The following is a 16,464-nucleotide window of genomic DNA, read 5'->3' as shown; positions in this document are numbered from 1 at the left end:
GCATCATGTCCCTAGGATGACCAGACAGCCTTCATTTGCCTCCAAAGGGGCCCATTCTATAAACAGACCTTCTCTGATTCATACTTAATACTGTCTCCTATAAGTAAGAAGGTACTGTCTTCACAAAAGGAGAGGCAAAGGTTAAAAAGGAAAAGGGACCTATATTTCAGAGCCTAGTCTAGAACCCAGGAATTTTGATTCTCCATCCAGGAAGGTCAGGTCTGCTTTAGATCTATTGAAGTCCTCCCATCCTCAGCTCTGCCTAGCTCTGCTAGATATCTCTGGGTGTGGCTGACACAGCCGTTACCCTGCTCCAACCTCCCTTGACACCATCCCAAAAGAATGAAGCTAGCTGTTGCCAGCTGTGTGATGGATAGGGTGTGTGAGTGTTTATCTGAAGAGGCAAGGTGGGTGGGCTCCCCAAGAGACGGGCTCCCTGATAATTCAGGCTTGAAATTAGAAGCAGATCTCAGGGACTTAGGAGCCAGCTGGAGTGGGGAAGTCTTGGTATTTCCTTTTGTAGCCAAATGACAGTGACTGGTGTGAGCTGTGTGCTGTGTTTTCTTTCCTTAAAGTGAAAAGCAGAGGGGTGGGAAGGAAAATGCAGTGTCTACTCATTGCCCTAGCCAACATTTCCCCCAAATCTTTGTCAGGTTCTTTCCGTCCCCCAAGACCCATTTCCCACATGAGAAGGAGCAGCCACCCTTTCCAGTCCTCCTCACTCAGCCCTCCTGAGGCAGCTGCCTCACACTACAGCGTGTGTCAGGGGGAAGGAGGTTTCGGCACTGAGGCTTACTCTGTGTGTCCTTGGCAGGCGTGACCAACGGCTTTGGAAAACACACCGAAAGCGGGTCTGACTCAGAATGTAGTTTGGGTCTCAGTGGTGGACTGGCATTTGAAGCTTGCAGGTAAGAGCAGTTGTTCTCAAAGCTTGGTTGGCAGCTCCGCCACCTCTCCCTTTATTCTCCATTCAGCTACAGATGGAGCCTCCTCCTGCTTATCTAAGTTTCTTTCTTCCCCCGCCCTGGCTATTTCCTGAGACCTCTGGTCTGTAACTCTGGTAGCTCCTAGGAAATGGTGTGACCCTTGACTCTCAAGCCTGATCTGACTAGGAGGGGAGGAGTGGCGCTGATGCTTTACAGGGTTTGTGGAGCTGAATTTGGCTCCAGACAGCAGGGACAGCCAAATTTCAATTGCCCAGCAAAGTTAACATTTGAGCCAATCCCCCACCCACCCTGCTGGGCTGCTCTGATAACCCAGTTACAGACATGGTTTTGCCCTTTGCCTTTTGGTGCATCATAACCAAGCCTTCTTTAGAGGTGTGGTGTGCAAATAAGAATTGAACAGATAGGAAGTTTGGAGTAGCCTGTTATTCAAAGGTCCTAACTCTTTTACCCTCCTTGAGTTGGGAAAGGATAGTTTTCTTTTCCCATTCTTTTATTGGAAGAGAGGATTTTTGAGACCAGAACATTAGAGTTTCTTCCAAGTCCAAGAGTTTATGCAATCTCTACTCTGTGTTATGAGTGCTCTGCAAGACACCAGGAAGTGTGGAACTCTTGGAGATGGGAGATCCTCAGTGCCACAGAGGAGAAACAAGTTGTCCTGAAGGCTAACTCATGATTCCCAACATGATAATGAATCCTGGGTTCAGAGTAGAGGAAGAAGGGTCCCAGGGCAGCACCAAAAGACTCTATGTTTAAAGTGTTTCCAAGGCAGGTTGGCAGGTTGAGCGTGTGTTTTGTTAAGTACTCACTCTACCCTGGCTACTGGGCTCAGGGGAGGCTTTGGGGGGAGGGGGGGGGCAGTGTGGGAGGACCCCTGCTGTGGCATATGGTTCCTTTGAGATTTTCCTCTACCAAGCCTCAGGATCACCCTAGCTTTCTTCCTCCATGGCCTCTAGAGACATAGAGGCAGTGGGTGGGGAAGAAACAGTTATTAGTCATAGAGGAGGCAGAGCTTTCAGAATCTTACAAGATGCTTTCACCCTGGTCCTGGGTTGGAATTCCTAACTCCCTTCAGATATAATGGTGGCTAGAAACGCAGTTCATTGGGTTGGGGTAGGAGTAGGATTATCAGACTGTCCCCTCCTAGCTCTTGACTAAAGATGGAAGGTATGTTGGGCCCTTCGCTCCATGAAGAGCTCTTGTGCAGCCATGAATTCACAGGAAGGAAGCCAGACCAGCTTCTGATTAGCCTGCTGGTCAGGCCATGTGTTTGCATTCGTGCAGAATTCCACCAATTTCTGTGGAGCCCTGTTCAGTGTGGGAACAATGCCCTTGGAAAGCATTTCCTCTTTAACTCAGTGGATCTCAATGGAATTTCAGGGTTTAAAACAAGAGGTTCAGGACTCCAACTAGAGGATTTTTCTTTTTCTTTCTTTTCTCCCCACCCCCCACCCTGCACACTATGGTAGTGCCTATATAGAGAAAGATTTTACTTAATAATTAAACTGGAATCATATAATTCCAGAGATAGAAAGAATCTTGAAAAAACCTGTGGTCATTAATCCCATCCCCCTCCCCTGTCCTGGCCTTATCTTTCCTGAGGATTTTCTGAGCAGACTGGGGCTGTGCCCTCTTTTTATGGGTCACTTATTCAGTTATTAATAATTGAGCACCTATTTCAAGCCAGGCATTGTTCTAAGTACTGATAAGGTGTGTGTTCTCATGGAGCTTGTCTTCTAGAAGGAAGAGATGAATGTTAAACCAGTAAACAAAATAATTATAGATTGGATTGGCTGCTTAGGTCTGCATGACTTAGAAAGAGGGCTGAAATGCAGGTCATGTTGAGTCACTTGTGATTTTCCATGAAACAGGAATACACGGACCTAGTTGAAGTGTTACGTCTTATTTTATTGAGCTCATCCTTGTCAGAGCTCATCATCTGATAGTACAACACTAGTAGTTTATGGTATTTAAAGTGACACATTAAAATTTACTGCCCTTCATATAATAATATTTGTTATATAACTACCATGTGCCATTTATTGAGTACTGGGTATATGCTGTACTGAGTGCTTTCTGTGTATTAATCCACTAAATCCTCACAGCAGCACATGGGGAACACCGGCCTCAGAGAGGGTAGGTCATTTGCTCAAGGTTGCAGAACTCATGAAGTGAAGAGGCAGGTTCTGAACCCATGTAGTCTGGCTCCAGAGTTTCTCTCTTAACCACTTTGTTGTGCCCCCTTTTATTGTATTTGAAGATGTCTCCCCAGATCCAAGATAGGAACTTTGAGAGGCCTTTGAGTCTCTAAACCCAGTGACAGATTATTATAGGGTGAGTGGGAACTGAATCTGAAATGTAAACTGGATGTTAATTTTTTTTCTCAAACAGGTCCTAATTTTTACTAGCAGGAAAAAAGCTACCAACCTGCCAGTTACTGATGGATTAGGATTCATTGGGTTCTGGTTGTATAAGGTTTTCTGAATAAGACTGTAATAAAGTCAGCTATGATTTGGTAGGACAGGAGTATGCTACTCACCAAACAGTCCTCACCAGCCTTTTTTGATCCCACCAGGGGTTTCCCAAGCAGGGGTTTCCCAAGTGTTTCTATTCTTCTGTGGATTGTTGCCCCATCTTTTAAGCACTTTTTTTAGTTGAAAAAAATTAGATAGCAGTGATAGTTTTCAAAGTTTGGATGGGAAAAAGCCCTAGCCACATCATTCTTGCCCAGACTCTCACAACTATGGATGTATGTTAGAATTCCATTGAGAGGTATTTAAAAATGCAGATGCTTGGATGGGTTCCAGTTATGGCATTATTCTGGTATTACTGTTCTCATTTTTGCTTTATTACCTTCTAGTCTGCCTAAAATATATATATATTATATAACATGTATAATATGTATATATTAAACATACATACATACCTCTTTGCAGTAACCACATGGAAAAAAATTGGTCTGCTTGTTTGTTAAAAAATTCCATCTCTGTCTAAGAAAAACTTCACACACAAAGTGTAAGTAAGAAGTGGATTTTTTTTTCAATTAAAAAATGTCTTTTCTAATTACAAAAGTAAGATATGTCCTTTATAGGAAATTTAGGAAAGAGGCTATTTTTTTTTTTTTAACCTCAAAAATAAATTGGTTTCTAAAGAAACAGTATGAACTGCAGAGTAAAAGAATTCTGGACAGATGTAAGACTGGCCCTCCTCCTGACTAGGCTGCTTAGACTCCAGAAGGATTGACAAGTGCCTAGAGTGACCTTTCTCTGGGTGAAGTCCAAAGTCCCTGGGTAGGGAAGCAGGCATCTTTTTCTAGAGTCCTTCCACAAGGATGAAATGGTCCTTCAAAGCCTCATGGAACTTTTATGGTCAGAAGCATAACATGGATTGGTGTGAGTTGTTTAGGGGAAGGTGAGAAGCCATTTTCATTGAAGGGTTTTTACACCTCCACTTCTCTCAGAGATAGAATAGCAGTGGGTGCGTTAGTCAATGAAATTGCTCATTTCGCTCCCTATGCCTTCTTGCTCTGTATGCAGTGGTCTGACGCCCCCCAAACGCAGCCGTGGGAAGCCAGCCCTATCTCGCGTCCCCTTCCTGGAAGGTGTAAATGGAGATTCTGACTACAGCAGCTCAGGTGAGGAGCGGTATACAGGTGGATCTAGGGGGCCCAGGCCTTCCAAAGAACCAGCTCTGTGGGCTGCAGCCAGACCCGATAGCTCCTCTAAGCTCTAAGGCATTGGGCACAGAGATGGCACCCCCCTCTCCCAGGTCATTCATATGCTTCTTTTTTTTTTTTAGGTTCATCTTAAATTTGAATAGTAATATATGCCCATGGTAACAAAAATCAAAAAGGTACAGAATGGTACATAATGAAAAGCCAGGGGTCTCCTCCTTAGAACAACCACTGTTAGCAGTTTCTTTTGTGTCTCTCTAGATGTAGTTTATACATATATAAGCCAAAACTTGTGCATATATTCAGGAGAGTGGGTAGAGAAGCCTAATATACACGTGTTCCTCTAAATCATGCCTTTTTTCAATTAATATGTCTTGGAAATCGTCTATGCTTTTTTTTGGCTGCCTGATATCCCATTATCTAGGAGTGCCAGCTCTCTGCAGATAGACATTTAGACTGTTTTCACATATTAGTTATAATCAGTGTTGCAGTGAGCAACCTTATACATAGATCATTTTGTATCTCTGGAGAGCATACACTTCTTTTTTTTTTTTTTTTTTTTTAGATTATATTTATTTATTCATGAGAGACAGAGAGAGAGGCAGAGACATAGGCAGAGGGAGAAGCAGACTCCACGCAGGGAGCCTGATGTGGGACTCGATCCTAGGTCTCCAGGACCAGGCCCTGGGCTGAAGGCGGCGCTAAACCACGGAGCCACCCGGGCTGCCCAAGCATACACTTCTATAGAGAAGTAGAGTTGCTGTACTTGAAAGAAGTGTGTCTTTGTAGTTTCTAGAGACACTACCAGTCTGCCTTCACTGGAGTGGTTAGCGAGAGCCTGGATCACTGAATCACACATTGCCCTGTGATTTCATGTGATCCATTGCTTTCTGCCTTGTCTTCAGGAGACATTCTACTCCAGCTGGTCCAAGAACGAGGGATTCAAGAACAGGACAAGGCAGCGCCAAAGGGGTAGGGCTGACTGGTGCTCAGGTGGAGTGGGTACAAGGCAGGCTGTTCTCCAAGGGCACCTCTGTGCAGCCCTCCTGTGGAGAGTGTGTGCTCTGGGTGCCCTGTCTTTGAAGTTTCCATCTAACACACAGGTGTCAGGGCTTCTTTCCTTTTCCCAACCACTTTACTTTCCTTTATCAGTTTCTTTCTCATATGTGTGTTGAGGAATGCATGCCTGCGTGTTTCACTGTTGTCAGTGCCCAGAAAGCAGGGCTCATATCTAGATAAATTGGAACAGCATCCAGTGCAAAACTGGCAGTGGATTGGCACATACAGTGTGATTCTGGTAGTGACATTTTATCCTTATTTTTAAAACCACGTTCTTGTAAAATGATGTCAAAGGAAATTTAAAAATTTTGACCCTCTACTCCCATCATCACCTTAATTAACACAGTTGTCTTCATTTCTCTGTGTGGCCTTCCGTTTATTTCAGGCACATTTTTAACAAAATGTTAATCCAGAACATTTAATTTTCTGCATTTTTCAGTGTTATCTCATACTTTTTCATGTTGACATGATCTTTATTTATCTCATATTATGGAACAATTTATTCTTCAGTTAGTGTATTATAATTTACTTAACCCTTTTGTTAGACATTTGGTTATTTCTGACTTTTCACACTATGCATAATGTAGTAAATGTGTATTTTTGTTCAAAATCCTTTTATTCATTTTTAAAGTTATTTTTCTTAGAATAAATTCCCATGGAAGGAATGTACTGAAGCAGATGATTCATATATTTTTTTAATGGCTCTTGAGACATACCACCAAATTATATATATTTTTAAGATTTATTTGTTTATTTTGAGAGAAAGTGAGAGGAAGTGAGAACCTGGAGGCAGGGGGAGAGGGAGAGAGAGCATCTCAAGTGAACTCCCTGCTCAACATGGAGCCTATGCAGGGCTCAATCTCATGATCCTGAAATCATGACCAGAGCAGAAATCAAGAGTCAGGTGCTTAACTGACTGAACCACCCACACACCCCTGCCAAATTACATTCTTAAGGATTAGACTGGTCTACACTTTCTTCAATAGTATATGATTGCACCAGTTTCCCCACAGCCTGTGTATTGGATTTTATCTTTTTGTTGTTATTGGTATTGACTCGCATAAAAAAACAATGGTTCAGTTGGTTTAGCATCAGCCTTCAGCTCAGATCTAGCATCTGCTTAGGCCCAGGTCATGATCCTGGGATCCTGGGATGGAGCCCTGCATCAGGCTCCCTGCTCAGTGGGAAGTCTGCTTCTCCCTCTCTCTCTGCCCCTTCCCCCCTGCTCATGTGCACACGTGTGTGCTCTCTCTCTAATAAATAAATAAAATCTTTTTAAAAAATACCTCATTATTAGTAGTATATTTTTAAAAAATTATGAGGGTGGTAGTATTTCCTTGGGAACATAATTTCCACTCTTTGGGATTTGGGCTTTTTTCCTTGGTCAAGTGTGGTCCCCTTGAGTTCCCAGTTTATAGATGTGGGGAGGAGAAGAGAGGAGGTTCCTCTTTCTGTTCAGGAGCATTTGTGAAGTGTGTCCATCCATGTGTGCTAGTGCCTCAGGTGCAGAAAAGAGTAAGCTGGAGAGATGTGGTGCTGCTCCAGGTGGGACACCCAGTGTAAGGTTCTGAGAAAAGCATGCACATGAAGGACCTGCAGACCTGCTTGGCTCTGCTGAGTGCTGTGTATCCAGGTGACCTGGATGGTGAGGCGTGGCCCTGTCAGAAAAGAACTCATTTAGCAAGTGGTTTTACTGGAATGTCTGTCGCAGGGATCTTTTTCCGTGAAGCCTCTATCATGAGGCCTATCATTTAGGGAGCCCCAGAGAGCAGTTTGTGGCTTTGCCAAGCTGGGTGGTTATTTTTCTTCCTAGGGTCCTGGTGATGGAGCAGTCACATTTTTCCAAGGAATACCATCTTAGGGTTCTAGTCCAGAGGTCAGCAAACTAACATATTGCCCGTTTTTTGTAGGGCCTACAGACTAAGAATGGTTTTACATTTTCAAATGATTGAAAAAAAAAACAAAAGAAGAAAGATATTTTGTGACACATGAAAATTACATGAAATTCAAATTTCAGTGACTAAAAATAAAATTTTATGGGGACATAGCTAGCCATACTCATTCCTTTGCAGAATATCTGTGGCTGTTTTCATGCTACAACAATAGAGTTGAGTAGTTTGCAACAGAGACCATGTGGACTGTAAAACCTAAAATGCTTACCGTTTGGCCCTTTACAGAACAAGTTTGCTGACCCCTGATCTAGTCTAAGAACTAAGGAAAGGGCAGGGAAGAGCAAGGGCGGAGGGGATGTTGCTGACTTATTCCTGGGTTGCTCCAGTCAAATGGAGGCCACAGGCAGGCCTCCTGGGCACCATTCCAAGTCCCCTTTGGGTGCTGTCTCCTCCCCTCCTGACCCCCAGGCAGAAGCCTCCTGATGCCCTTTGAAGACCGCGGAGACCTGGAGCCCCTGGAGCTGGTGTGGGCCAAGTGCCGAGGCTATCCCTCCTACCCTGCCTTGGTGAGTCTGCCCCAGACACCACCCCCCTTCCTTCTCTGGGCTGTTCTCACCCCGTCTTGCCTTGGGGGCTTATCTGATTGGATCAAGCCAGCAGAGTGTGGTGGGAGAGTGCCTTTAGCTGCAGAAGAGAGGGAGGTTTTACCCCAGCCTGGGTGGGTCAAACCATCAAGGTCCCCAGCTTGGAGCACTCAAAATAGAGTAAAAGTATGAAGCTAGAGACTAGGGCTTATAGGAATTTAATAGCATTTGTTTGTGCATAAAAGTAATACATGTTCATTGTAAAGAATTTATTTAAACATTTGTCATGCTAAATTCTTGAAATACTGAGATATGGTTTTTCTCATTTTGTGGGGAAGAAAATTGAGGAGCTATCTGTTGCATGTGGTCATCTAGCTATTAAATGGCAGGGTTGGAATTTGAGCCCAAGAATCACAATGTGATTTTCAAAGCCTGTGTTCTGAGCCACTAAGTTCAAAATCACCCATAGTCTCGTCTATTCGGAGATTACCTCTTGGTATATATCTGTTTAACTTTTTTTTTTTTCAGTGAGTAAATATGAGACCATACTCTAACCTCCCTTTCGTATAACAGCGTTCCATGAACACGCATGTCTTGTGTCATTAAACGTTCTTTATCAACATCACTTTAACGACTGCATTATCCTCAGTTGTATGCATGTGTCTTTTTTAACTGTTCCTTAGTTGGGTCATTTAGATTGTTTTGAATTTTTCACTATGATAAACAGCTGGCAATAAACATCACTGTAGTTTTACTCTGTGCACATCATGATTATTCCTGTATAGTGAATTCTTAGGGTGCCTTCTTGGGACAAGGTGTCTGCAAAATTCTGATACAAATTGCCAAGCTACCCTTTTAGAAAATTACTTCCAGTTCCTACTCCCACCAGTAGGAGCTAAAATTTCTATTTTTTCCAATGTAGCAGTAGCTGAAAATTCCATTTTTACCACCTTGATTGCTATTTCTTAGAACTCTCTCTGCATCGGGGAGGTAATGTCCACCGGGCACTAGAAGACAGTGATTCTAAACCTTTGGGCATGCCAGAATCTTGGGGGAATTTTTTAAACAATATAGATACTGAGGTCCTATCTCAGAACAACCCAATTAGACTAAGGCCAGACTGAGCTATGAATATTTTTTAAAATTTTAATTTAATTTTTTTGTGTGAGAGCGTGTGTGTGCACGAGAGCTCAAGAGGGGAAGGGGCAGAGGGAAAAGGAGATAGAGAATCTTAGACATGCTTCACACTCAGCACAAGAGCCTGACACAGGGCTCAGTCCCACCACCCCAAGATCATGACCTGAACTGAAATCAAGAGTTGGATGCTAAAAAAAAAAAAAAAAAAAAAGAGTTGGATGCTTAACCAGCTGAGCCACCCCTAAAAAATAAGAATATATTTTTTACAGATGATCTATAGCCAGGGTTGTCCACTATCCTGCCAACCACTTGCATGCATACAACATTCTGGGCTTCTCTCAGCTCTTTTTTTTTTTTTTTTAAGAGTTTATTTATTTATTCATTCATGAGAGAGACACAGAGAGAGAGAGAGGCACAGACAGGCAGAGGGAGAAGCAGGCTCCATGCAGGGAGCCTGACACAGGACTTGATCCTGGGTCTCCAGGATCACACCCTGGGCCAAAGGCAGCGCTAAACCACTGAGCCACCAGGGCTGCCTGGCTTTTTCAGTTCTAATAACAGCCTCTTAAGGACAAGAGGGCAGGAACTCTGACCCTTTGGGATTAGTGAGGAAGCTACAGCTCTAAGAGGTCATACAGCTTGCTGGGGCCATACTGGAAGCCATGTCACCTACCTCACTCCCCCTTTAGCAGTGGCATGTGGGGGAATCCACGCTGTGCTGCTAAGGAGGTTGGGCCTGGGATCTGCCTTCACAAGGCTCTATGCCCTTTTGTCAGTGAGACAGCCAGTAATTGTCAAGGAAGTGTTTAAAGCTGTACAGGTTTGGTACTGTTTTTTTAAGTCTCACAGTGCAAAACAAAACTGGTCTAAAACCAGCTTTTTTTTCCATTTTAATTATCTTTTTAATCATACATTTTCTTTCATGATTAAATAAATTCAGCCACCACCTGAGAAAACCCACTGCCTGAACATAACCTGTGTTTTCATTTTGGTTTACACTCGCCCAATTGTTCTCCTATGCATACTTAAATATGTACTTGTATCCATAATGAATATACAGTTTAAATTTTTTTTTGACTCTCATTTTTTAAAAAAGGGTTTTTGTTTTTTTTTTCTCTAAAATAATGTATCTATATTATCGAAATTTTGGAAAAATAGAGAAAAGCAGCAGGGACCCTACCATTCTAGCATGTCAGCTGTGAGCATTTTGCGTCACTTGTATTTGTTTATGTAGTGCAGCCATAATAATTGTGTATACACACATTTATCACATAATGCGTTAAAGTGTATCATAAGCCATGCTGTTTTACATCTGAATAACATTTGAGTGAATGGTCCATTGTTTATTATTTTGGGACATATTTGCCTGTATTTTCTTTAAAAGGAGAGGCAAACTCTCCTTAAGGGGCAGCTTACCCACTTTGCTCCTGCCTTGGGGGGACATATTTCACCATCTATCCCCTTGTTCCAAGGCGGGAGCCAGCATGGCTTAGTCAAGAGGAAACATACCAGAGAGGCCCACTGTCTCGTTCAATTGAGGAAGTTCAGGAGGGCTTGTGTGGTGGTTCTCGTTAGGAATTTTAGTTAGCTTTAATCCCGGTGGGGACAGACAGGCTGGGAGATAGAGTTTTGACCAAATTACACAGCTGGGGGCTGGGTTGGCATGGTTCTTCCTTAGAGTAAACTCTTAACCAGAACACCTGCATTCAGCTGCTTATCTTGCGAGGGAAGTAGGGAAGCTGGCAGACACCCAAAGGTAAATAGCTAGGGCAGTTTATTATGAGAACAGGCCCCCTGGGACCGGGTATAGAAATTAAGATTGTTGCATCTCTGGAGAAAGCCACTTCCTCAGTAAGTTTCCAGGCCTCTCCAGCCTCAGCACACAGAGAGTATTCACTGCTTTGAAACAGGGGCTGTGCAGGGCAGCAGGCAGCAGAGGCTCAGGTCACCGTGGCCACAGCCCACTCTGTCCTCCTCTGTCTGGGCTTGGTGCTTTCCTCCCTCAGCAGGTAGCTGTCAGCAGACTTCTCGGCATCAGCAAGAAGATGAAATTTTAAAAATTAAAAATTAAAAAAAAGATGAAATAAAATGATATGTGAATAACTAGGGGCTTTGGTCACTTTGTCAGTGTTTCATAGAGCTAGAGATAACTGTTGTGTCGATGCCACTGGGCGTTTTGCTGAGCTCCTGTTCTGTGGAGCTTGCCGCCTCGAGCACAAATTCTTCCAGTGGCCCTTCTTTCTGGCCACATCATTCTCCCTTCTCCAGCAACTCCTCAAGTTCAGTCTTACCGCTTCATTCTGATCTTACATGGAAGTGACACAAAGGTATCTCATGCACACAGGAGGACAGTTATAGTCAGATAGGAAGGTAGCAGGTACTCAGGGCTCTGTTAGGTAGAACCAAAGGGATGGGTTCTTCTGCTGATCCAGAACCTCCTTCATGGCCATGGTGTCTAAGGAGGCACCAGAGTTTTTGAAGTGAATTATAACGATTTTAAATGGCAATTGATAAGGGAAAAAATGGCTTCCACTCCCCCTAAAGGATGTTGGGAAGAAGGAATTTGCCAGTTTGGCCTGGACATCACAGATACCCCCTCATTTCTGACACTCCCATACTGGATTCACATTGCTTCTGTTTCAGCTCTGGGCCCCCAAGGGTTCATGGAGTAAGCTCCCTCATCAGAACTGGTTGGGCAGGGCTGGAGGATTAGGCAAATGAACTGGGAAAGAGAGTCAGGACTTGCATTTGGGGGTCCTGGAGGTTCACAGAAGAGGTCATCTCCCTTTATCACCTGGCTGTGGGCCTGGCCAAGGTGCTGCATAGCTTGGTAAGGGGTGGTTCAGCAGGGAGTCCTGGCGCAGCATGCTCTGCTCACCCCATCCACCCGCAGCTGAGTGCCTTCTCCTTTCCTGTCTCCAGATCATCGATCCCAAGATGCCCCGGGAGGGCCTCCTGCACAATGGTGTCCCCATCCCTGTCCCCCCGCTGGATGTGCTGAAGCTGGGAGAGCAGAAACAGGCCGAGGCTGGAGAGAAGCTCTTCCTTGTCCTCTTCTTTGACAACAAGCGCACCTGGTAAGTGACTGCTACTTGCAGGAGGTTGCACCAGGGTGTGGACTGAGGGGCCCGACTGGGAGGCTTTGCAAATACTGCCATGCTGGGGAAGTCCACAGAGGGGCTGTAGACTCCGTTACCCTGCCTCCACTCAGGTAGGGTGAGGCATTACCAGCAGTTGGCCTGCCCCTCACACGTTAATAGTAACTGAGGAGAGTCTCAGATCAGATTCCCTGAGAAACACCGTGAGATGGAAATTTCTATAATGAGACTTACAGAGGAGACCTGTGGGGATGAGGGTTGCAGTGCTAGACAGGGGAACATGTTGAACTGTGGCACGCTTGCTATGAAGGCCTCCACTGATCCTCAGGGGAGCCCTGGAGCTGGGGTTTTGTTAATGATACCAGGAATTGGGCCTGCACCTTTGTACCTTCGTGTCAACTAATCATTGAATGCTGGCTGCCCCTGGAGATGGAGGTCACCTTGGGTCATGTAGCTCCCTTGTTGGAGGGTGATTCCTGGAGAGGAAGAGAGCCGGCTGAGAGCTCCCCGTGGCCGTGGGCATGTGTGTCTTAGTCCTGGAGTGGGCGGATATTGAGTGGGTTGGTTCTGGGCAGTGTGGGCTCCATGGCAAAGGGCTTGCTTGCCCTTCAAGGTTTCTCTTGGCACCAGAAGACTTCTTTCACCTCTGCTTCTATAGAATGAGAAAATGTAGGACTAGCTAACCCAGATAACAGTAGCTACCATTTATTGTTCACTCCATGCCCCTGTGCAAATTTATTTACATACATAATCTCATTTAATCCTTAAATCTTCACCAGTCCCCTCCCAATCCATTTTTCAGATGAGAAAGCTGAGGCTTGGAAAGCCAAGACCCCATTGCCAGAACTGGGATACGAACCAAGATCTGGCTCTGAAGGCTGGCTTTTAGCCAGATGTTAGACTCACCTGGGGATCTTTAAAAAAAAAAAAAAATGAGGTGTGGGCACCACCAAGGAATCATTGATTCCTGGTATTGGCCCCAGTTCCTAGCCAGAGCTCCCTGATGCCCCAAGGTGGGGTGGAGCTAACCGTAACATGGACCTCTCGGCTCTGGGTCATGACAGCCCTCAGAGTTGAGTGCCATGGGTTCAGGGAAGGGCCTGGCTGCAAACAGGTCTTTTGGTGGCCTCCTGCCTGGGTTGGCCCAGTCCATCTCCTTCTGCTCTCTCCCCTCCACTGGCTTTGCTAGTCTTGGGCATATGGGCCCAGAGGAGCCCCCTTGTGTGACCCACTGCAGCCCAGGCCTCTCACTGTGCTTGTATTTTAGGCAGTGGCTTCCAAGGGATAAAGTGCTGCCCCTGGGTGTGGAAGACACCGTGGACAAGCTCAAGATGCTAGAAGGCCGCAAGACCAGCATCCGAAAGTCGGTGCAGGTGGCTTACGACCGTGCAATGATCCACTTGAGCCGGGTCCGGGGGCCCCACTCCTTTGTCACCTCCAGCTACCTGTAAGGGCAGGGCCTGCCTGTGTCTGCCTGCCCTGCCTCTGTCCCCTGAGGCACAGAGGCCTCTTCCTGCCCCAGCCAGTCATATGGCCGGCAGTTTCCCCTTTCCACAGCAGGCCAGGGACTGGTCTGTGTCCTCCCCAAGGGCAAGGCCCCAGTTTTGAACAACTGTGTGGTTCCCCTGGTGGGCCTGCTGTGTGCCAAAAACTCCCACCTGAGCTTGCTCAGGGGCTAGTCCACTAAAGAATCAGTTAGAAGTAGAAATAGCTGTGAGGCTTAGGCCTGGCCAAGGAGATGCACCTGAACCCAGAAGGCAAGAAGTCCTAGGCTCTTTCTCAAAGGTGTGCCTGGCCCCCTCCTCCCCACTCCAGCTAACTACACCTCAGGGCAAGTGACGCTCTGAAATTGACCCCAGAGGTGCTGTGGATACACGAGGGTCCCGCGGGGAAGCTCACAGAGCTCACCCTCTCTCCCCTCCATCACCCATTCTCATACCTCTTCCCCATCCCATCGTTGCACCAGTGCTGTCTCTTTTTCCCCATGTTCCTTTCCTTTCTTTTGTGCCAAATGGACAGAAACTATCACCAAACTGGTCTTTTTTCTTTTTATGTCTCATTCCCTTTGAGGCCAGCTGCTATGCTAGGTGGGTGCCTCTGCCTGGCTCCTCAGGGCCCAGGACAGAGGACAGCCTACCACTAGGGTGACCCCTCCACCAGCATGCCCTCCCCCCCCCTCATTTGCTGCAGACACACAGCTAAGGCCAGGCTGTGGAAGCTTGCCCCCTTGAATTGAGGCAGGCCCCTTTTGCCCTCTCCCTGTGTGCCGAGAGACGGGCTGAGGCTTGGCAGGCTCCTGTCAGACCAGGCTGGTTGGGTGAGTGTTCATCTGTCCACTTGGGTGCGGAGGGCTGTGGGGTGCAGCTGTGCTCTTCAGCCGGTCTGATCCTTGCCCTCCTGTCCTGTCTCTGGGGGCTTCACTCTCCGCCACCACGGATGGTGGTGCCCACAGCCCAGCATCTCCCTGCCTGTGCTCTGCCCTGCCCAGCCTCTGCTGCTCCCACTCCCGAACTCCAGGGGACACCACGCTTTTATTTCACACCCTCTCTCCCCTTCCCTCTCCTCCTTTCAATCTCCCTCCTCACCTTCACCTTCTCAAAAACGGAAGGGAAAAAAAACCAAACTGTGAAACGGGGAATGCTGACTGACAAACACAACTTTCAGAGGCTTCAGTGTCTGTTCTCTGGATGATTCTTCTCACCTCTTAAGCACCAAAGTCGCAGGGCCAGGTCGCAGGCCACTGATCGCCATGTTGATTTTTAACCTGATGTTCTTTTTAATTGTTTTAAATTTTTCATAGGGGAGTTTTGGACAAAACAGTCACTGGGGAGATCACTGCCATTTTTACACACTCGACTTTTTAAAAATACAACCAACCAACCAACCACCACAACTTCTTAATATGTTTGGGACATGAGCCAGAGTTTAAAAGGGAACCAACAAAACTCTCTGTTACCTAAAGGATGGGGTTTTGGATTTTGTACAATAATAAAAATACAATACAGCATATGGCTAGGGAAGGACATGGTGTATATATAATTGTAAAATACTGTTCTAAATTATTCAGGCCTATAGTTTCCATTCCTGGAGTCCTCCATTGTGTGGCTGAGTATTTTAAATGCACACAGTGTGGTTTATTTAAAGGAGTCAATGCGTCCCCCCTTCTCCCCAGGTAGTCGGTCAGCTGTGGACTCTGTGACCTTTGTCTCAACCTGTGTTGTAAGATCTCGGGGCTTTCTCTCTCTCTCTCTCTCTCTCCCCCCCCCCCCCGTGTGTCTCTCCCCGCCCAACACTTTCTTTCTTAGTCTCTTCTTTTTTTTTTTTTTTTTTTCCAATCTCCTTGACTCTTAAAGTCTCTCTCTGAGTCTCATTTTAAAACTGCTCTTTTAGAACGGGAAGCGGCTCAGATCCTGCTGTGGCATGGGGCCTATGTGTCTCAGTCGCGTCTGCTGTGAAGCACACGATGCTCTATTTATTGTAGAAAGTGACTTTATTTGCTTTCTAGAATTGTTTATAACAGATGGTATAAGAGAGGTAATAAACAGAGAAAAATCTATGCTTGTAAAGAATACAAAAGTTAATTTTACCTACTATAATATGACTGTCTGAAACTTATTTTCTCTCTGAGAAATAAATGTTCTAATGGGCAGCAATTGCCGTGCTGTGTTGGTGTCCTCAGTGGGGGCTTGCCCCTCTCTTCCTAATCCCCGTAGCCCACCCCCTCCCCAGAAGGCAGGAGCCATTAAGAATGGGGTTGTCTAGCTGTTGCAGGCTCCCAGCAGGAAAGGGCTCTGTCTGTCTCTTGGAATCCCCAGGAGGTGTGTGAAGATGGGCTCTGGCATTGTTTCCCTCCCAAACAGCACTGCCCTCTCAGTTCTGTAGAATGTCCAACCCGCCTTCCCATGCCTCAGCTTTCTGGTGGCCCTGTCCCTTTGGGAGCATCTGTTCCTCATGGGGTGGGAGAAGTAGCCCTATGTCTCTGGCACCTGTTTATTCGAGAATGCTCATGTCTCCTCTGTCATTGTTGCCATCCCCATTCTATAGATAGATAGCTGGGACACATAGGCGTAACATGGG

At 45.9% G+C, this 16,464-nt stretch overlaps 1 protein-coding gene across 5 annotated transcripts in view; it reads left to right on the top strand.

Moving 5' to 3' along the window:
• Window positions 1-16,040, top strand: part of BRPF3 (bromodomain and PHD finger containing 3) — a 34,989-nt gene extending 18,949 nt beyond the window's left edge. For 2 of the 5 annotated variants that reach the window (XM_077904261.1, XM_077904263.1), the window contains exons 9-13: window positions 815-908; window positions 4,481-4,578; window positions 8,037-8,134; window positions 12,212-12,366; window positions 13,655-16,040. In XM_077904261.1, coding sequence (XP_077760387.1) covers window positions 815-908; window positions 4,481-4,578; window positions 8,037-8,134; window positions 12,212-12,366; window positions 13,655-13,838 — 629 coding nt within the window. In that variant the 3' untranslated portion in view covers window positions 13,839-16,040. Of the gene's footprint in view, window positions 1-814; window positions 909-3,880; window positions 3,960-4,480; window positions 4,579-8,036; window positions 8,135-12,211; window positions 12,367-13,654 lie in introns of those variants that run through there. The other 3 variants (XR_013383618.1, XM_077904264.1, XM_077904265.1) reach the window with 3 other exon arrangements.
• Window positions 16,041-16,464: the final 424 nt, after the last annotated feature.

The sequence above is a fragment of the Canis aureus genome, chromosome 7 (assembly GCF_053574225.1).
Source record: "Canis aureus isolate CA01 chromosome 7, VMU_Caureus_v.1.0, whole genome shotgun sequence".
NCBI lineage: Eukaryota > Metazoa > Chordata > Mammalia > Carnivora > Canidae > Canis > Canis aureus.
Note: the sequence above shows the minus strand (reverse complement) of the source record. Positions and strands in the feature narration are given on the sequence as shown.